The sequence below is a fragment of the Accipiter gentilis genome, chromosome 9 (genome assembly GCF_929443795.1).
Source record: "Accipiter gentilis chromosome 9, bAccGen1.1, whole genome shotgun sequence".
NCBI classification, from domain to species: Eukaryota; Metazoa; Chordata; class Aves; order Accipitriformes; family Accipitridae; genus Astur; species Astur gentilis.
The window spans coordinates 36,493,626-36,510,382 of NC_064888.1; the positions used below are offsets into that span (position 1 = coordinate 36,493,626).

The 16,757-nt window shown below is 37.7% G+C and overlaps 1 protein-coding gene across 1 annotated transcript in view; it reads right to left on the bottom strand.

Annotated features, from left to right (window-relative positions):
- PDZD8 (PDZ domain containing 8) overlaps positions 1-16,757 on the bottom strand; it is a 67,053-nt gene that overhangs the window by 24,864 nt on the left and 25,432 nt on the right. The window contains exon 3 of the mRNA XM_049810453.1: positions 14,907-15,009. Within this exon, the coding sequence (XP_049666410.1) occupies positions 14,907-15,009 (103 nt within the window). The remainder of the gene's footprint in view (positions 1-14,906; positions 15,010-16,757) is intronic.

Genomic DNA, 16,757 nt, shown 5'->3' on the forward strand with positions numbered 1-16,757 from the left:
AAAAGAGTATATTCTGTCCAGGCCACATTTCCAATGCCTTTATAGGTTTCTACTTCCAGCTGTCAAAACAAATCCAGAAATGAAACTAATATCTGTAAAAGTAAATTGTGTGATCTTAGCTAGAATCAGATTCTTTACTTTCTGGTAAATCTCGTTCACTTTCATTCCAATTATGAAACATGAGAGACTATTGCTCTAATGACCTTTCACAAAATTACTTCCTCCTAGTAGCTATTTTTAAAGCTCAGGAATTAATTACAATTCTTGGTTACCTCAATCATATGTAACCAAGACTGTGGTTCCTAATGCACTTCTGTACATCACTTGGCAAGAACCTGAATGCCTTTGCTCACAACAGCAGCCAAAAGTCCGTTCCTAGTTATTACAAACATATTTTTAGAATATATGTTATTTCAGATTCTCTTCCAATAGCTACAGCTTCAAGAACTGTAACGGAAATAGAAACATTTCTCAAACGTGGCAAAAAAAAATATTTTAAAAAAAGGCAATACACACTCTTTACTCAAATATTGTTTGCAAGGAATAAAAATCCATCGTAGATGTTCCCATTTTTTGGCTAATCACCCATTGTAGCCAGACTGCAGAAGTTTAATAAATGAAAAAAATATTACATATTTATTATTTTCTCTTTCTAGCAGGTCTGTAAAAGCTCAGGCATAACCTTAATGCAATTTCATTACAGAGTTTTTAGGCTAAAACTGCCTCCTGCCTGGACTGCCTGCAACACAAAGAAATTTTACTCCATCTGAAGCCATCCCTATAGAAACAGTCCTAGACTGGTCTCAAGACTAAATTGCTCTTTTTATGAATTATTTTTATTTAACTAGTCAAAATGAGTTCAGATAACTCTGCTGCCTGCCCTCCCTCCCTGTGTAACAGTATAGTCTGTCACATACTATTTAGTGAGGAAAAAAATAAAATTTTAAAGAAAGACTTTTAACAACTAGCACTGCCTGGCTGCCAGGGCCCCTCTGAACAGGGTCCCGAGAAGTCTGAGCCAGCTTAGCCCTGACCTGGGTGAAACTGGGACCAGATTACCTCCAGAAGTCCCTTCCATTCTAAATTACTCCTAATAACCAGGTAGCTTGTCCAGATATCATTTAAATCTTGTTTGAAATTACATATATATATGTATGTGTACATATATATATGAAGAAATGCTTGAAATCGAGCCAATTTTTCTGCTGAAGCCAGCTGTTTAATGTTTCTGATAGCAACTCCCAGGAAACTTATAGCTGTACTATAACATACAGATAACATACATTAATCAGGTATTTTAAAGATTCCACACTAGCCAAATATTTACAGCTATTCTACTCCCATGACCTTACTACTCCTACGACTTTGTTGGAAATATTGTTCTGTCAGACATCTTCTATTCTCTGTTTATGCAGCTGAATTGATGCAGTTATTCATCATCATACCTGGTCTCCTGCACCAAGCTAATAGTCATTATTTGCTCTCCCTTACTACTGTGCCTGCTTTCTCCTTTAATGATTAACAGATACTACATCTCTAAGTGCTGCTTGAAGAACTTGTTTGGTTAAGTAATACAATTCCTAGCACCTAGGGTATTTTCCTTACTGGAAGCTTTCAAAGATATTCCAGCTAGCTGAACTCTTTTTCCCCGAGTGCCTTATTTTTCCTTGCTGATACAGCTGCTCAACTAGCAAGGCTCATGCCATGGCCTTCCTAAGCTCCCATGCTGAACACCGAGTGCAGTATTTCACTCCTAACACAACTTACCCCACCTAAGTGGAGAGCCTTCTTCAGGTCAAAACTGTCCCTGTAATTCAGGCACATTCATATCAGCCTCGAAACAACAAAACCAACCCTACCAATCAACAAACTCACCCCTACCACTCCCTTAATTCCCTGTACTTTAAACAGGGCATCACAACCAAGAAAACTCAGGAGCACCCTCAAAATTCTCATCTCATCAATACTCAGCGCTAGACTTCACTCCTCCAAAGTAAAGCAACAGTTCAAAGAGGTAACAAATGACTACCAAAGCAAGTGTAGCCACTTCGTTTTAGATATCACAAGAAATCAAGTTACCTAGACAAGACAGAAGAATATAGTCACCTGCACATCATTGCTACCTGTTTCTTTTCCATTTTGAGCTATTTTAGAGGATTTGAGTTGTATATATCCAGATCTATCCTGTCTTGCCCACAGTTCCCCCCTCCCAAATACTTAACATACGGGCAGCTAGAGCCCTCCAAGTTTTTTTCTCCTATGCTGATAGGTGAAATGCTTTCTTTCCACGACCTTCAAGCCCTTTACACAAAATGCCTTCTGCATCAGCCTCACTGCATAATCTAAATCCATTAACAAGCAACCCACCTCCCTGCCACCCCACAGGAGGTAAAGTTTAACCCAGGCTTCAACAGCCCCTCAGTTGCTCCTTTCCTACATCCTCCATGAACAGAAAAAAAAAGCTCAGTGACCTTTTGCAGACAGACCTCTGTGCCATGTGCAAGACAGCAACGAAATAAACTTTAGTTTTTTTAGCTCATTCCAGAGACAAAAGAGGTAGGGGCAGCAATCCAGTCAACACCGAAGATGGAATCTGCAATTTAACAGTTGCTCAAAGCATATGCCTACATTTGCTTTTTAGTTCAGATCAGGCGTGCGCTCGAGGCAGAACTCCCTACCTTCTCCACCTACTGTGTTTTGATTTGCATTACGAAGTGCCCCTGAAACACACAAAGTGCATTCCCTCCAGAGGAAGCTACACCCGACAACGTGCTCCTAACACTAATCCGTGGTCGGTCCAGGACAGACCAGAAGCAGACCCCAGTAAAACCTCCACGACGCGTACGGTGTGGAAGTCATGTCCTCAGCCCCCAGGCTGTACCGCTTACTAATGTACTAAGCATCCTACTGTCACCACAGTTTGTGATATGCACATCCATTTTCCAAACTGTCTTTCATTTATTTATATATACATGTCCATGGAGAGGACAACTTCATCTACAGTCTATACACAGCTCTCAGATTCAAAAACTATGAGCAAATGCATGTTATACATGAGTACGTACAACATCTACCAACACCTTTGTCACATGGTGTTTTTCATACTCCCTAAGAACAGGCTGTATTACTCAAATCTATTTTGACTCCCCATTTCACAGAAAATACCACGTGACTGAACAGCAATTTATCATTTAAGCAGGTTACTTGTTATATACTCAACTAGTTCAATGAAATCGTATACAGTCTGTTTTTGTCTCTACTTATCACAAGTGCGCATCTGATTTGAGACCAGTGGAAAACACTGGTTTGAAAGGGGAAGAGATTACAGTGGAGATGGACCACATGTTTGTTTGTGTTATAAAGTTATGAACACTGTAATCCTATGCTCACTTCACATGTAGTTCACATTGTTATGTAAAGTGATTGTATTTTTAGTTTACAAGCTGCTGTACAGCTTATTCTTAATATACTCCCACAGATGTGTGATTTAACTACCGAGCAACCTACAAACAGATTTCTGCAATTGCTCTCAAACATCGTCTTTGTATTTCTTGACTCTTTTGTACGAGCTGTAAGCACTGATGAACTTCAGGTAAGCCAAGCTCAGTTTCTCAGGGGTCATTTATTGTATTTACAAGTATCTACATTTTTAAATCACATGGTCAACTTGTTATCCATGAGACTTCCATTTAAATTTAACTGAAGAACAACAACTGATGGGTTTTTTCATTATATATATATACACACACACACACACACAGATCTATATATATTAAGTGCACGTATTTTTATATATACGCTCAACTTGTATATACACTTTATATATGTATGTATATATTTGTTTAGGTGTGAAAAACTTTATGGCTGTTTTCATAATAAAACCAAAACAAAACAAACACCCAAACAACAAAACCCTTTCTGCATACCCGGCCTCAGATTTCTAAGGGCTTTTTTTGGTTTTGTTTTCTTCCTTCAGCTAAGGAAAATATATAGCTTCAATTAACATCAAATGGATCTGAGGGTGCACAGGCATGATACTTGTCCCAAACTAAGCACCTAAAAATGGAAACAGAATGACATAAGTATAGATCTGAAGGTACTGACTTTTGGTTAAAATATTTGTAAAGACATTCATAGTTCAAAGATTCTATTTATCTTACCAAAACTTTAATAGAAGCAGCCTTTTAACAGACTGCATTAAGGGAAATGCTCCATTTTCTAATGATGATTCAGTACCGATTACTTCCGATACGTAGGTGTCCTTTGCAGAGCATCACTCTGCTATATCTAACCTTAATACACTGGAATGACCTTTTAGTCGTTTCATTCATGTGACGGGAATCAGCAATTCCATTTTTGATCCCCTAGGCTTTTCCAAGGCAATTGCTGTGCTGCCCACTCATATTACTTTCTCATTTCTATCTGCTGTCATTATAGAGCATTTGGAGACACGTACCACACTTGCATTACAAAATGCTTGCTTATACATTTTTTTAATTACGGAAAGTGTTTTTAAAATGCTTGGTCACCCTTAAGAAAAAGCAAGAAGAATCACTTATCCTGCACTAATAATTATCTTAACATGCACTTTTGCCTACAAAGCAAGACTTCACTCCTGCTGTTCTACAGACACAGAATAGCCACAGTATAGTAACTAGTGAAAATTATAATGTCAACATATAAATACTCCAAACACCATTCTCATTCACTGTGTTGCCTCCAGGTGTTGAGCTCCACCCTACTAGACCTAGAAGGGACTTGGAGCACTGAGACAAACATCTAATTTCTGCTTCAGCTTATGACTGAAAAGCAAGAAAGGAAGAAAAAAAAAATGAATAGTCATTTTGAGATAATGTTCAGTTAAATAATTACATTCTAGGAAGGTAAGACGGGACACGTAACAACACTGCATTACCTTGAGTTCAAGAATCTGAACTACTTAACCCATTTGACTTCATAAATATAGCTACTTTACATGAGTGTACTCAGAATAAGGAATTTCTCCCACAAAATTAAAGCCTTTCACTGCAGTTACTCAGTAGTTTTTTATGCCTGTATTTTGACACATGAACCACAAAATTTAAGACCACTAGATATCAACTGTTTGTGGTTTATGAAAATGTATTTTGATCCCACTGAAGGGCATTAAATATCTAAATTAAAGAACAGTGGGCTCATTAGTTAAATCATTATTACTAATAATTATCATCATACTATATGTTATTAATTAAGGATATTTTAGGAAAACTCCATTCCAAATTTCTTCCTGGTATTTAACTTGCTTATGCTTTTGTTTAAGCTCATGTAATTGTTAATTTAGCTGGTGTAAATATAAAAATGAGAATCAGAACCAAGCAGCTGAGATTTTTTCTACTAATGAGAATGTTTATATACAAGCCATTTTGTGAAAAGCAAAACTATGGAATCCAATGCAATTTGCCTGTAAGCTCTCCTCTTCCCTTCACATGCTCTATAATATGCCTATTTAATTAGCATATACTTAATGTTCCAGAAGAGTTGAATGAAATCTCTTCTAAAAGCTCATCAGAACAAAAGGATACCTGATGAAATCCAGACAGGAGCACAGATGTGTAGGGCCATCACTAGGTAAGAAGTCTGAATAATATAGAGAACCAGAGACACACTCACACTTCTGATTATTTAAAAAAGAAAAGAAAAAAACCCAACGCAAACAGCTGCACTTATGCAACTCTAAGTATAAATCACAATTCTAAGTGTAGAGCATGCTGCAGGCAAAGCAGATGTGTAAAAGAATACTTACTTATGCCAGGTGCCTACAAGTGAGAGCAGCTCTTACTGACCAGGAGCTCAGGACGGATAGGAACAGAGGCCCTGCAGATTTTAGCAGATAAGCAAAATACATGCTTGTCCAATCTATGATACGGCCACACCTTTCACAGCACATTCCTGCTGGCTGCCCGTGCTATTCATGATCATCTTCACGATCCCTAAGGACTTGCAGAATAACTGGATACCTTGTCCTATTGTCACACAGTGTGCATTCTGAGTGGGGGGACAGTGAGAAAGATGGGAACACGAATGCCACAATGCCACAAACTCCGATTAGCTCTCAGTCTGTCCGTTAGTTAAAAGCAAGTGGTTGTTTTGGATACTTTGATGCATCTATGGACATTAAAAATGAGAAACAACAACAGCCAAGCAAACTTCTGTTAGAGAAGCGACAGATGACCTACCAACAAATGGATGTTTTCAGTTACACAGCAGCCTGTAATAACCAACCTGTTCAGGACCCCTTCATTTTATACATCTCTCTAAAGCCTATTCTTAGTGCTGAAGAACCTGCTCACCTGGTGACAAACATCAGTTAGTAAGTACCAATCCATCTCCTTTCTGCTGTCTCCACCTGCTCCCTGTATCACAGTTTGTGTCACCTAAAACATCTGTTTCAGACGGCACAGTTCAGCAGTGTAATGTATGCCATTATGTTTCACTCTGGGTCTTCATTTTGTCAAAATGAGCTGCTAAAAGTTGATATTAGTCCTAGCCTAGTTATGCTTTTTTCAGACTATCAAATGAAAACCAGAAACATTCCAGGAGGCAAATCTGCAACAGGTTTACTTTACTTCAAGAAATGGTCTGCCATAGCTAGCCATCATTTTTAGTCATTTAAGAAGACCTAAAGACCTAAAGTCTCCAAACTCCATCTGCAAACTTGGGTTAAAAAAACAAAACACCACCACAAAACAACAACAAATGAACAACATAACCAATTTGGGCAAAATCCTACTAAAATAAGTTAACTCCTCCTGGACATTCATTTGCACACGCTCTCTCTAGTCCTTCTCTAGTACAGCCCGTAACAGCAATAAACAATGTAGAGAACAAGGGTAGGTAAAACTCAGTAGCAGCATTTGACATACTGCAAGCAAGCACTGGAAGTTGTCAGACAACCTGTAAAGAGTAAACCCAAAATTAAATGCAAGATCTAACTGCAGGCTGTTGATAAACTTCTAGTAAAGAAGCTGAGTAGCTTTAATTGCTCAGACTGAAAACTGTGAACAAAGCAACTAAATAAAGTGGCATTCAGAAGAGGAGCCTTCTCAGTAGTTATTACTGTACTTCCAAGTCTATAAACAGGTGAATTGTTTATACTTGGAACCAAGGGCAATACCAGATTATTGAAGGCACTAATGGGTCAGAAGTTAAACATCAGCTGTTCTGCGGTAACTACAAGCACTTGCCTTTCCTTTGACAATCTGCAGAAACTACAATGTAATCTTCCCTTCCTTAACTGCAAGATGAACTTCCAGATGATGAAGTACTTGTGGCAGTAACTCAGACGAGATCCTGCTGAACAACTTGCAGTCAGAAACAAATACCCCTACAACTTTGTCATTTGTCAAACCCCTACATGTCTCACACAGATTTTGGAAGTTAACTGGTTTTAGGAGAGCATATGAGCACTAAGTGCCAGTACCTCACTATTTAACAAATATTTTTACTTACAGCCATGGGCCCCTTTTCCAAGACTTTCTACCCACCCCCAGGCTTTGTGTTGTTACAACCTGGAAAACACATTTTTGTTCAGTAATTAAACACTCGAACACAGGCTACCTTCTTGGTTATTTTGGGAGACGTAACCGTTCACCAATGGAAGGAAACAGTTTTTGACATGCCCAGCAGTTTACTTGGCGAGGTCCTGCTTCGGTAAGGAAACATTATAACATCACTAAAATCCATACAAATGGGTAAATTAGTTTCAATCCAATCACTACCTCCTTAGTGGGAACAGATCCCAATCTCTCAATCTGAAAAGAAAAAAACCTAGTATGTTAAGAAGAGGTTAACTTCTATAAAGGTGCTCTAAGAAAATATATTTAAAAAGTAAACTAGAAGACTTAAGAGAAAAACAAACTACAAACCAATGAGAATGAAAACTGCTTATTTTTCGAAAGGTGGTTGTGGATATCTGTGTTTTAAGTCCCTCCCCTTCTACTCCAGCCATGTGCAGCAGCTTCCAACCTGAGCTGCTAGCTCATCTGGCTGCACAACTTTGCAAGAGGATGTAACAAAATAGTTTAGAAAGTCATTCCAGAAATATACTGAATTACCCAGAAACCACCTTGTTTACTCTGGTCAATAAAACATTGTTATCTCTCTTACAATAGGCCATACAGTTTATGCAAACAAAGTTAGCTTTCATGCATCAACCACCTATTTATTTAGCAAGATCAGTTACCACTGTAAATCAATTTCTTTGCAAATGAGAAGCACAGCTGCTGTAAAACCTACTTTAAACTCTTTTTTTGCATCCAATATTTGGACATGCAGCAGAATAGATGACAAGAATACAAAAAAAAGTCATCAGCAGCACATCTAGTGACGCACTAAAACAGTGTGCCCATCTTAGCTTTTACAAACATTTTTAAGGAAAAGATATCATTTAGTGTTTACTTAATAGTTTTGTATTTTAAATACAAAGTTAAAAAGTATGACAAGAAAAAGCTTATAACTGCTATTCAAACTGTGTACTATCAGAAGGATATGGAAGACAGGCAACTAAAAGGTAACTCAAAGAATCTGTACTACAGGTTGGTTACTACATGCACAGCCTTCAAGGAAAAAACACAGCAAAAATGAATGTTCTTTATCAGCTCTGTAAAAAGCATTATAGAACAGAACTAATCCCTGATCAAGCTTGAAGTTTTATATAATTTCTGTCCTAGAACAGTCATACAGAGAGGTCTTACAAAGGTGAATTCACCCAACACAAGCACCTGAAAGGCTTGTGCCTCTTTCACGACTCTTTCTGATGAATCAGAAGGTCACTACCAGGCTTTCAGAGAGTACAACACCCTGCAAAATATCAACCTGGAAGATCCCAACTGAATAGACAACATCACCAATGGCACCTGCAATACAATTCGGTTACAAAAATCTAATGGAGATTTAGACTGGAATTAAGTGGCTTCAAAACAGACCTCCTTCACTATATGAGCCAAATATCTGGCTACAGAAGAACTTCTCTTCTTAAGTCTGAATAAGTTCTGTTGGCAGCTCTTAAAGTAGGAATTGGTGATGGGAGAAGCGCCAGCACACACAGAACATTAAGCCCTGCTCATTACAGATTATTCTCACTCAAGTTATTTTATCCACTAATCTTTCCATCTGGTATTTTAAATTTGAAATTCGGCAAGTCAGATTCATTGCAAGCAGCCAGTCTCTGCAGCACTCCAGGGAAGGCTGGGAAGGATCACAACTTCAGGCTTGGACATAAGGAGAAAGAAGGTACGAGTAAGTGAAGCTACAGACTTGGTTGCACATGATGCATTTAGTACTACACCTGCTGCCAAATGCAAAAGTGTAGCAAGCTCTGCTTTCTACCCATCCCAGGTGAGAGTATGCATGCCCAAGGATGCAGTACATAACTTCTGAATGATTCATAAGCAGGCAAGAAGTATCAGGTCAGGCTGTGACAAGAGGGATGACAACTGGTTTTAAACAACTATCTGAATATACATGCACTAAAAAAAACCCAAACAACAAACAAAAACCAACCAAAAAAAACCAAAAAAAAAAACCCCCAGCTGTTAGTGGGTTTTTGTTGGTTTTGGTGGGTTTTTTTTAATGTTCATATTCAATAGTCTCTGAGCAGTAAAGAACTACAGTGCATTTTCACAGAAGGTCAGAAAGCTTTTCTGCGATTTAATGAGTGAAGCCCCAAGTCAAAAAGCTTAAATGTTTAGGATGAGACCGAAAAAATCCTGATGGCCTTCAAGTTTATTTGAAAGACGGATTACAGAATATTATGTAAGGCACAAATCTCAGAACTATTCCCCATTGTATTTACAAATATTATCAAATTTTACAAGATCATGAATTTTCATAAAAAGTGACATTTTCAAAAAGCTTCTCTTACTTTAATCCTCCTCCTTTCTTTTGATAGGATTAAATGCTGAAATGGCAGGCTGTTAAATAAGCGCACTGAAATGCCAACTGTGAGGCATTTAACTCTATGTATTTACAAATTAACATTTCACAGCTGCTTTAAATTTTGACATTATAGTTTCGTATCTTCAGGCAACTCATTTCAGAAGGTGCTAGATTTGATTTACATTATTTTCATTTTACATTCATATGTTACAGTACTGGAATACCTTTAAGTTTCCCTTAATCCCTGATAAAGGAAATTTAATTTTATGAAAGGCTGAGAAATATTGCTTTGTTTTTATAAACAGGTACCAACCAGCCTGCCTACAGCAATTTCAAAGTTACCATTAAATTTACCTATAAAAAAGCCATATCCATCAAGATAACCTCACCAAAAGAAGCGGAGATCATGGCCCATATACATGTATGTATACTCATGCACAAATTCAAAGTGCAATATTGAAAGACCGTGTCACTGGTCTTCTCCTTCAGTTACTTCAGTGCTGACCACAACATTCAGAATGAACTGGAGAAAACATTAATTTTGCAGTAGTTTCTACAATTTGTGGAATACCAATTTATCTGTCAGAAAAATCAGTGCCTAAAGAAAGGTAACATGACTACCAAGATATGCAGAGCAGTTCATAAGAAATAAGATTCGTATTTTGATACAACTATACTCTTGCTTCATTCTTCGTTACAGTGCTGGAACCAGAGGAAAGTGCGAGAACCAGAGCAAAGTGCCAGCACTTGCCACACTCAAGGCAGCTGAGCATCCACTGAGCACTCAAGGCGTTGCATAGTCAATGTAAGGGATACTTACAGCTGCAAAGCTAACTCGGTCTCTGTTACTGATACTTCAAGATAATTTCCATGTCCATTCTTCTGCCACTTTTAAGGAAGGCAGACTATATTTTCCTTTTACTCATAAAGCAACTGAAGTTTCTGCTGAAAAATTGTTACTCTTTCACAACACTAGACATGAAGTGTTGGCACAAGTAAAGTTAGCAGCAAGATTCTGACTAAGTGTAACAAGGCCGGGGTCCACTCTAAACAGATGTGCTCCAAGGCAAAACAGAACAATTTGGTTGATTTGTAGAAATCAACCTGGTATTGCTAACTGGCAGTTTGGTGGACATAACCATTCACATTTATGGCACAGCCTCCATTTAATATCTACAAACATATACCTAATTATTCAGACATATCTAGTTATTTAGCCACAGAACACCTGTCTAGTAATCCAATGCTGCTAATGCCAATTACTACATCCTATCCATACATAATTAAGTTTTACAAACCAATGCAGTGATTAACGTTAATTCCAGCAGCATGTACTACTAATTAAGATATTTAAGAATGTTTACATGTGTCACATGGGAATGTGCCAAATCACCTCTCTGAAGTTCACATCTGAACACCTTACTGGTGTTTCAGATTGATTTGATAAACAGAAGCCTGAGACACCTTTGTATTATAACAGACACTTCAATAATGCTCTAGATATGTTCAATAACACAGCATCTTTTTTCAAAACCAATTTTGACAGCTACTAATATTCCATAAATAATGGAATCAGATTAAAGGCTCGCCAAAATTCATTATGAAGTATTAAACCTGTCTAATCTTTTATCACCGCTACTAACATAATAAAAAGAATGAAAACGCCAGGAAGTATAGAAAGTTATGAGAATTTTCCTCAGGAGCATTGTAGAACATAGTCTGAATCAGAGGATGTATTTTCATGCCTATGTGAGACTCTTACAAATTAGATGCTTTTAAACCACAATGGATCTTTCTACTTTTCACTTCAACTTAGTCTGTCATTTCTCCTCCATAGTTTCTGAAGTTGTTATTCATTCCAACAACTTCATCTCAAATAATTATTGCGCATTTCAGCATTAAAAGAAGGATGTAATATTAGAAAGATACTAAGTATTACGATCAGCTGCCTTGTGGTTAACATTGCATTAGAGCTAAAAATCACAATTAAAGATACAAGTAAACTTTTTGTTTGGAAAAATATCACAATGTTTTTTTCTTTATTACCTCCTATTTAACTAATCACACAGTTACAATTTCTGAGAAAAATAACTAAGTTTCAGTGTTAAGTGTGTCAGGAACGCTTCTTATTTTGTTGAGGATCTTTGGCAATACTCTTGCCACCCAGTGAGATGTCCTAACATTTTGTAACTTAACTTGCATATTTAACCTTATTTCTTAAGGAAATGACACTTCCATGATTTCACTACATCTGTTGAATATAAGTCAAGAAGCAAAGAGTAGCTCTGCAAGTTGCTAATTTTCAGTTTCCATATTCTACCGTATCAAGATTTTCAAAAGCAGGATCTTAAAATTAGGAAGCCTACTAGCAGCATAAAGTTCAACATGGTTGAGCACAGGGAATTCGTCATACTGAGAGCAGAGCTAGAGCAATTCAGATCAAGGAGTCTCTGCTCTCTGGCAGGCAGTGTTTGAACTATGCTTAATGAAGAACTGCAACAAAGATGCGTAGAAAGCACTTGTCTACATTGCAGGCCAGATTTCCAAAAGCTTAAGAAATTTTTAAAACCTGCCATTTCATTTTAGATGCTGAAACAGAAGATGAGTTCTTGAGAGTCTCACCCTGAGTACTTTTCTGTAGTTTTAAAAAAGGAGCCATGCCATCCTCCATCAGTTTAGTCCTACTGCCACCTGCTGTCACAAACACACCGGTGCCATGCTGCCCACAGAATGTTTTTTCTTTCCTCTTCTGTTGCTAGAGTGTGAAAGACTACATTCCAATATTGCTACTCAAAATTATATAAAAATAAGCACAAATTAATTTGTCCAGAGAAGCGTAATGGTAAATCGGTGTACTGCCACCTTCACTGCTACAGCACCAACCCTGCAGATCCACGCATGGTTTCATACATGGCTTATCCCAACAAAAGGCTCGTTCAGATGAGTAAGTATTAGCACCATTGGGTCCAGATCCTGAAATTGTTTGGGGGTTTGGTTTGATTGTTGGGTTTTTTTGAACACTGGCAGTATTGCTTGTTTCTTGAAATGTTTGAAAATATTTATTATCATTATCATTAGGAAAAGGTTAAGACTATGAACTGGCCAGACTACTAAGGCTGAATTGCTCCTACCTTATCCTCATGTGATCACGCAAAGAAGCTTAAACCTTTAGATTAGAACAAATTAGAAAAAGTTAAACAAAATTAAAACTTGCTGCATAAAACAGATTAAACAAAAAGGTCTGAAAATAAATTACTCAAATCTACCTCCTGCCTAGTGCTTCAATGAAGTCTAGCAACCTCTTGAGTTAAGCAAACCGATTAATTCCTCTCAGGACCACTGGAACACTTCAGGCCATCACCTCTGGTGGTGCTGTGCTTCAGCAGCTTAAACTAGCTGAAGCTGCTGCCATCCCACCCTTCTTTCTCCTTTCCACCAGCACTGGAGCTTTCGTGCAGCAAGCCAACTCAGGGAGCGGACATGGCTAACTCGTAACCACACAGACACCACTGACTGTGTTAGGAGCAGGTAGAGAGGGGGCCAAGACAGAGACAACTTCTGTAGAACACAGTCCTGAGCTGCCATTGGTTTCTATGATGTCTGGCTGCTGAACCACGCTCTGGGAAAGTTCTTCTCTGAAGTCTCTCGGTCTGCTGCAGCTGCAGGCTCCCCGCTTGTCATCTCCCTGCCACCCTCAGAAAGCTAATTGCCACCCAGTGTTATGGGTTCCTACGAGACTATAGGTGAACCTCTACCGTCCCTTCAAGTTTTTCATTTGAGTAAGAACACAGAAGCCAAGACAACAAAAAGAGGCTTTCTGTCTGTTGCTCAGCCATACAACCTTTTAGCAAAACATAATATACAGTAAGCTGAAAACTAGTATTGTAGCATTTGTTACAAGGAGTTTTAAAAACAATGCAAAGTGGAATTTAATTGCAGAAACTGAATGAGATGCTGAAATTCTGGATTCTTGCTGCTCCAGTGGCAAAATGATGCTGGTCTCCAAACACAACTCCAGTCAGATATAACAAAAGCACAGGGCTTAAGCTAGTTGCACTCAGCAGAGAGTAAAATGCAGGACACTGATTTTTGTTCCAATGATTTCTTTGCATGAAACCAATTGTTCACAAAGTCTTTTTAAAGTTTCTGGGGTTGGTTTTTTTTTTGTTTAGTTTTTTTTCAATAAGCACATTACTTATTGCTCAGCATAAGCCCAATTCAATTTTATGACTACCACAACGTGAAAATGAAAGACTCTTTCACACATGGCACCCCTCTTGCTTGGGAAAAAAAAAAAGGCAACTCTCATCCTCACACACACACACACAAAAAGAAAGGCAATTTGTAGGGTGTATGCTGCTAAACTCATGTTATCAAGCATGATAATTAGTAAAAGATTAACTTACAATACCACCAACACTACTACTTTCTATATTTGGTGACACTTGTAAAAGTATTTTTCTTTGCCAGACAGAGTAGGATTCCTATGGTCTAAAAAAACCTTAAGAGATCTACAGCAATTGCCTATATTTTCACAAAATGCAGGAGAAAAGGAGAAAGACAGTCACATCAGCTACCTACCCTCTGATCACACTGTCTTCAACACTCACATCAGAAGGGAATACACTACTGGCCAGTGAAAGACAGGTAAATCTTCCTGTTTTCTAAACATTGCCCCACCGAAATATAACAGGACTATAAAAGTGCATATTTTACACTATTTGTTTTAATGCAGATGAACAGTTGACAATATATTCAAACTAGGTATGTTTTCAAGCACAGTTGTGATAACTGAACATGATGTTATCCATACATGTCAATCTGACAGTGAAATACTTTGGATTTAAAAGTAAATAACTGGTCTGTTAAGTTTTGGGGGGGGGGGGGTTCTGCTCTATCACTCATTTCATTGTCCAAAGATACACTTTTTCCAGACAATGTATTAAGAGCATAAGACATACTGCAATATGCAAAGATTATACACTTTTTACCGTTTTAATAGAACTTCTTGATTTTTCTTCCCAAACATTACTGCTCAGCTCCATTGTGCAATGAACATTTGTTTCTCTTTCATACGATCCAAACATAAGTAACCTGAAATAGAAAAGCCTATAGTAAGAATTGTAATACTGTTACATAAATCCCAGATACCATATTAAACTCACCATTCTTCATTTATACACTCTATTATCAATGAGTACACACAGAGAAGTCCACACAAAAAAGATTCCACAGGCACAGCCTTACACCAAAAGGAAAGACACTGCCACCCTCTAGTGGAAGAACTCCATAAATATCAAATATTACTTAAAATTTTTAGCTAGGGGTTTTTGAGTTTTGTGGGGGTTTGTTTGGTTGGTTGTTTTGGTTTGGGGTTTTTTTTTGCTATTGTATTTCCCTCTTTCTTTTAATTTGGTTTCTTTTTAAATAAAGCAAATCAGCAGACTAGTGTTTTTCCATAGAAGAATAACTTTTTTGGTTTTTTTTTAAAAGCAACAATAGCAACAAGATTCTTCCATTCTAGTCCTAAACTTCACAATATACTGCAGCTCTTCTTGGTTCAAGAGAGTGTTACTATGGATTAAAGTCACAGTTTACTACTGCTTATGTTTCTATTTCACTAAACTGGGATCCTCTCACATCTAATTTTTTGTAACATTCATAACAAATGAAAGAGTGGTTCTTCATGCATGATACCCTATTCCAGAAGGCTATAAAGCTTTTCAGGTAGATATCAGTACTATAAAAGAAAAAAAACAATAACCTTTATGCTATAGAACAGCAATAAAGTTGCACACAGCTTCTCTCACAGCAGTTGGAAGCAGATAAATATTTCTGAATAAAAAACTACAAATAAATCTTACTCTTTTAAAAGAGCTACTAGATTTTAACTCCCCACCCCCCAAACTTTCTATATACATTTGACAAGGACAGTTTCTAAGCTTTCACCCAAAGTATCCTATTTGCAATTGTGATGTGTTACACAACTGTTTAGACGATATAGACAAAAGCTGTCAGAAAAACCTGTCAATTTTCTCTGTTTATCTTTATGTTGTTAAATAAAGTTTCCAGGCTAAATATTTATGATCAAAAAGTGCCTAGCCTTCCAGACATGGAGATATGTAGTAAACATACTTTGAAAATTAAGTAAAGCTGTTGAAAACAACTTTCACCAACAATTAGAATTGGCAAAATTAAGCCAACCCCAAGAGAAAACACCTCTCTGGCTACGACAGCTCTCTAGCTTGCATTGCAGCAAGGAGAGGTAAAGAAGTATTTATTTTCTACATCTCTCTGTGACATATTTGTTTAACTGGTGTTTAGCTGAGTACATGAATGCATGGGCAACATGATAGGGGAAGATCACATTTGGGTTGGTACCCAGCACACCTGCTTTACAAAGTGTCAATTTTTTTTGGTTCAGAGTTAGCAGCTACCTCCTGTAGGCCCATCTTCAGATGGAAACTTTGCATGCTCCAGTGAAACACCGCAAACAGCAACTGCCAACCTCATTTCCACCTTGACCTTCAGCACCGATTTGTCTGGACGCTATTGATTTGATTACTGGAAGCAGAAATCCAACCTCAGAACCAACTGCTTAGGTATATCGTCTGGTCAAGACTTAAGTTAGCTCAAGGTTACTTGAGCTGACAAACTCATGCTACCTTTGCTTATTTGTAAGCCACCCCCAGTAACCCTCTGTGGCTTTTCTGTTCTGCTTGTAGTAGTTGCTTTTGAGTAACACAGGTTTTCCTCAGTGTCTCATTGATATCAGACAGTTCATTAAAGCTTCTCCACAGCTGATCACTGGCTGCACACATTTCATCTTCTGGTCACCTAGA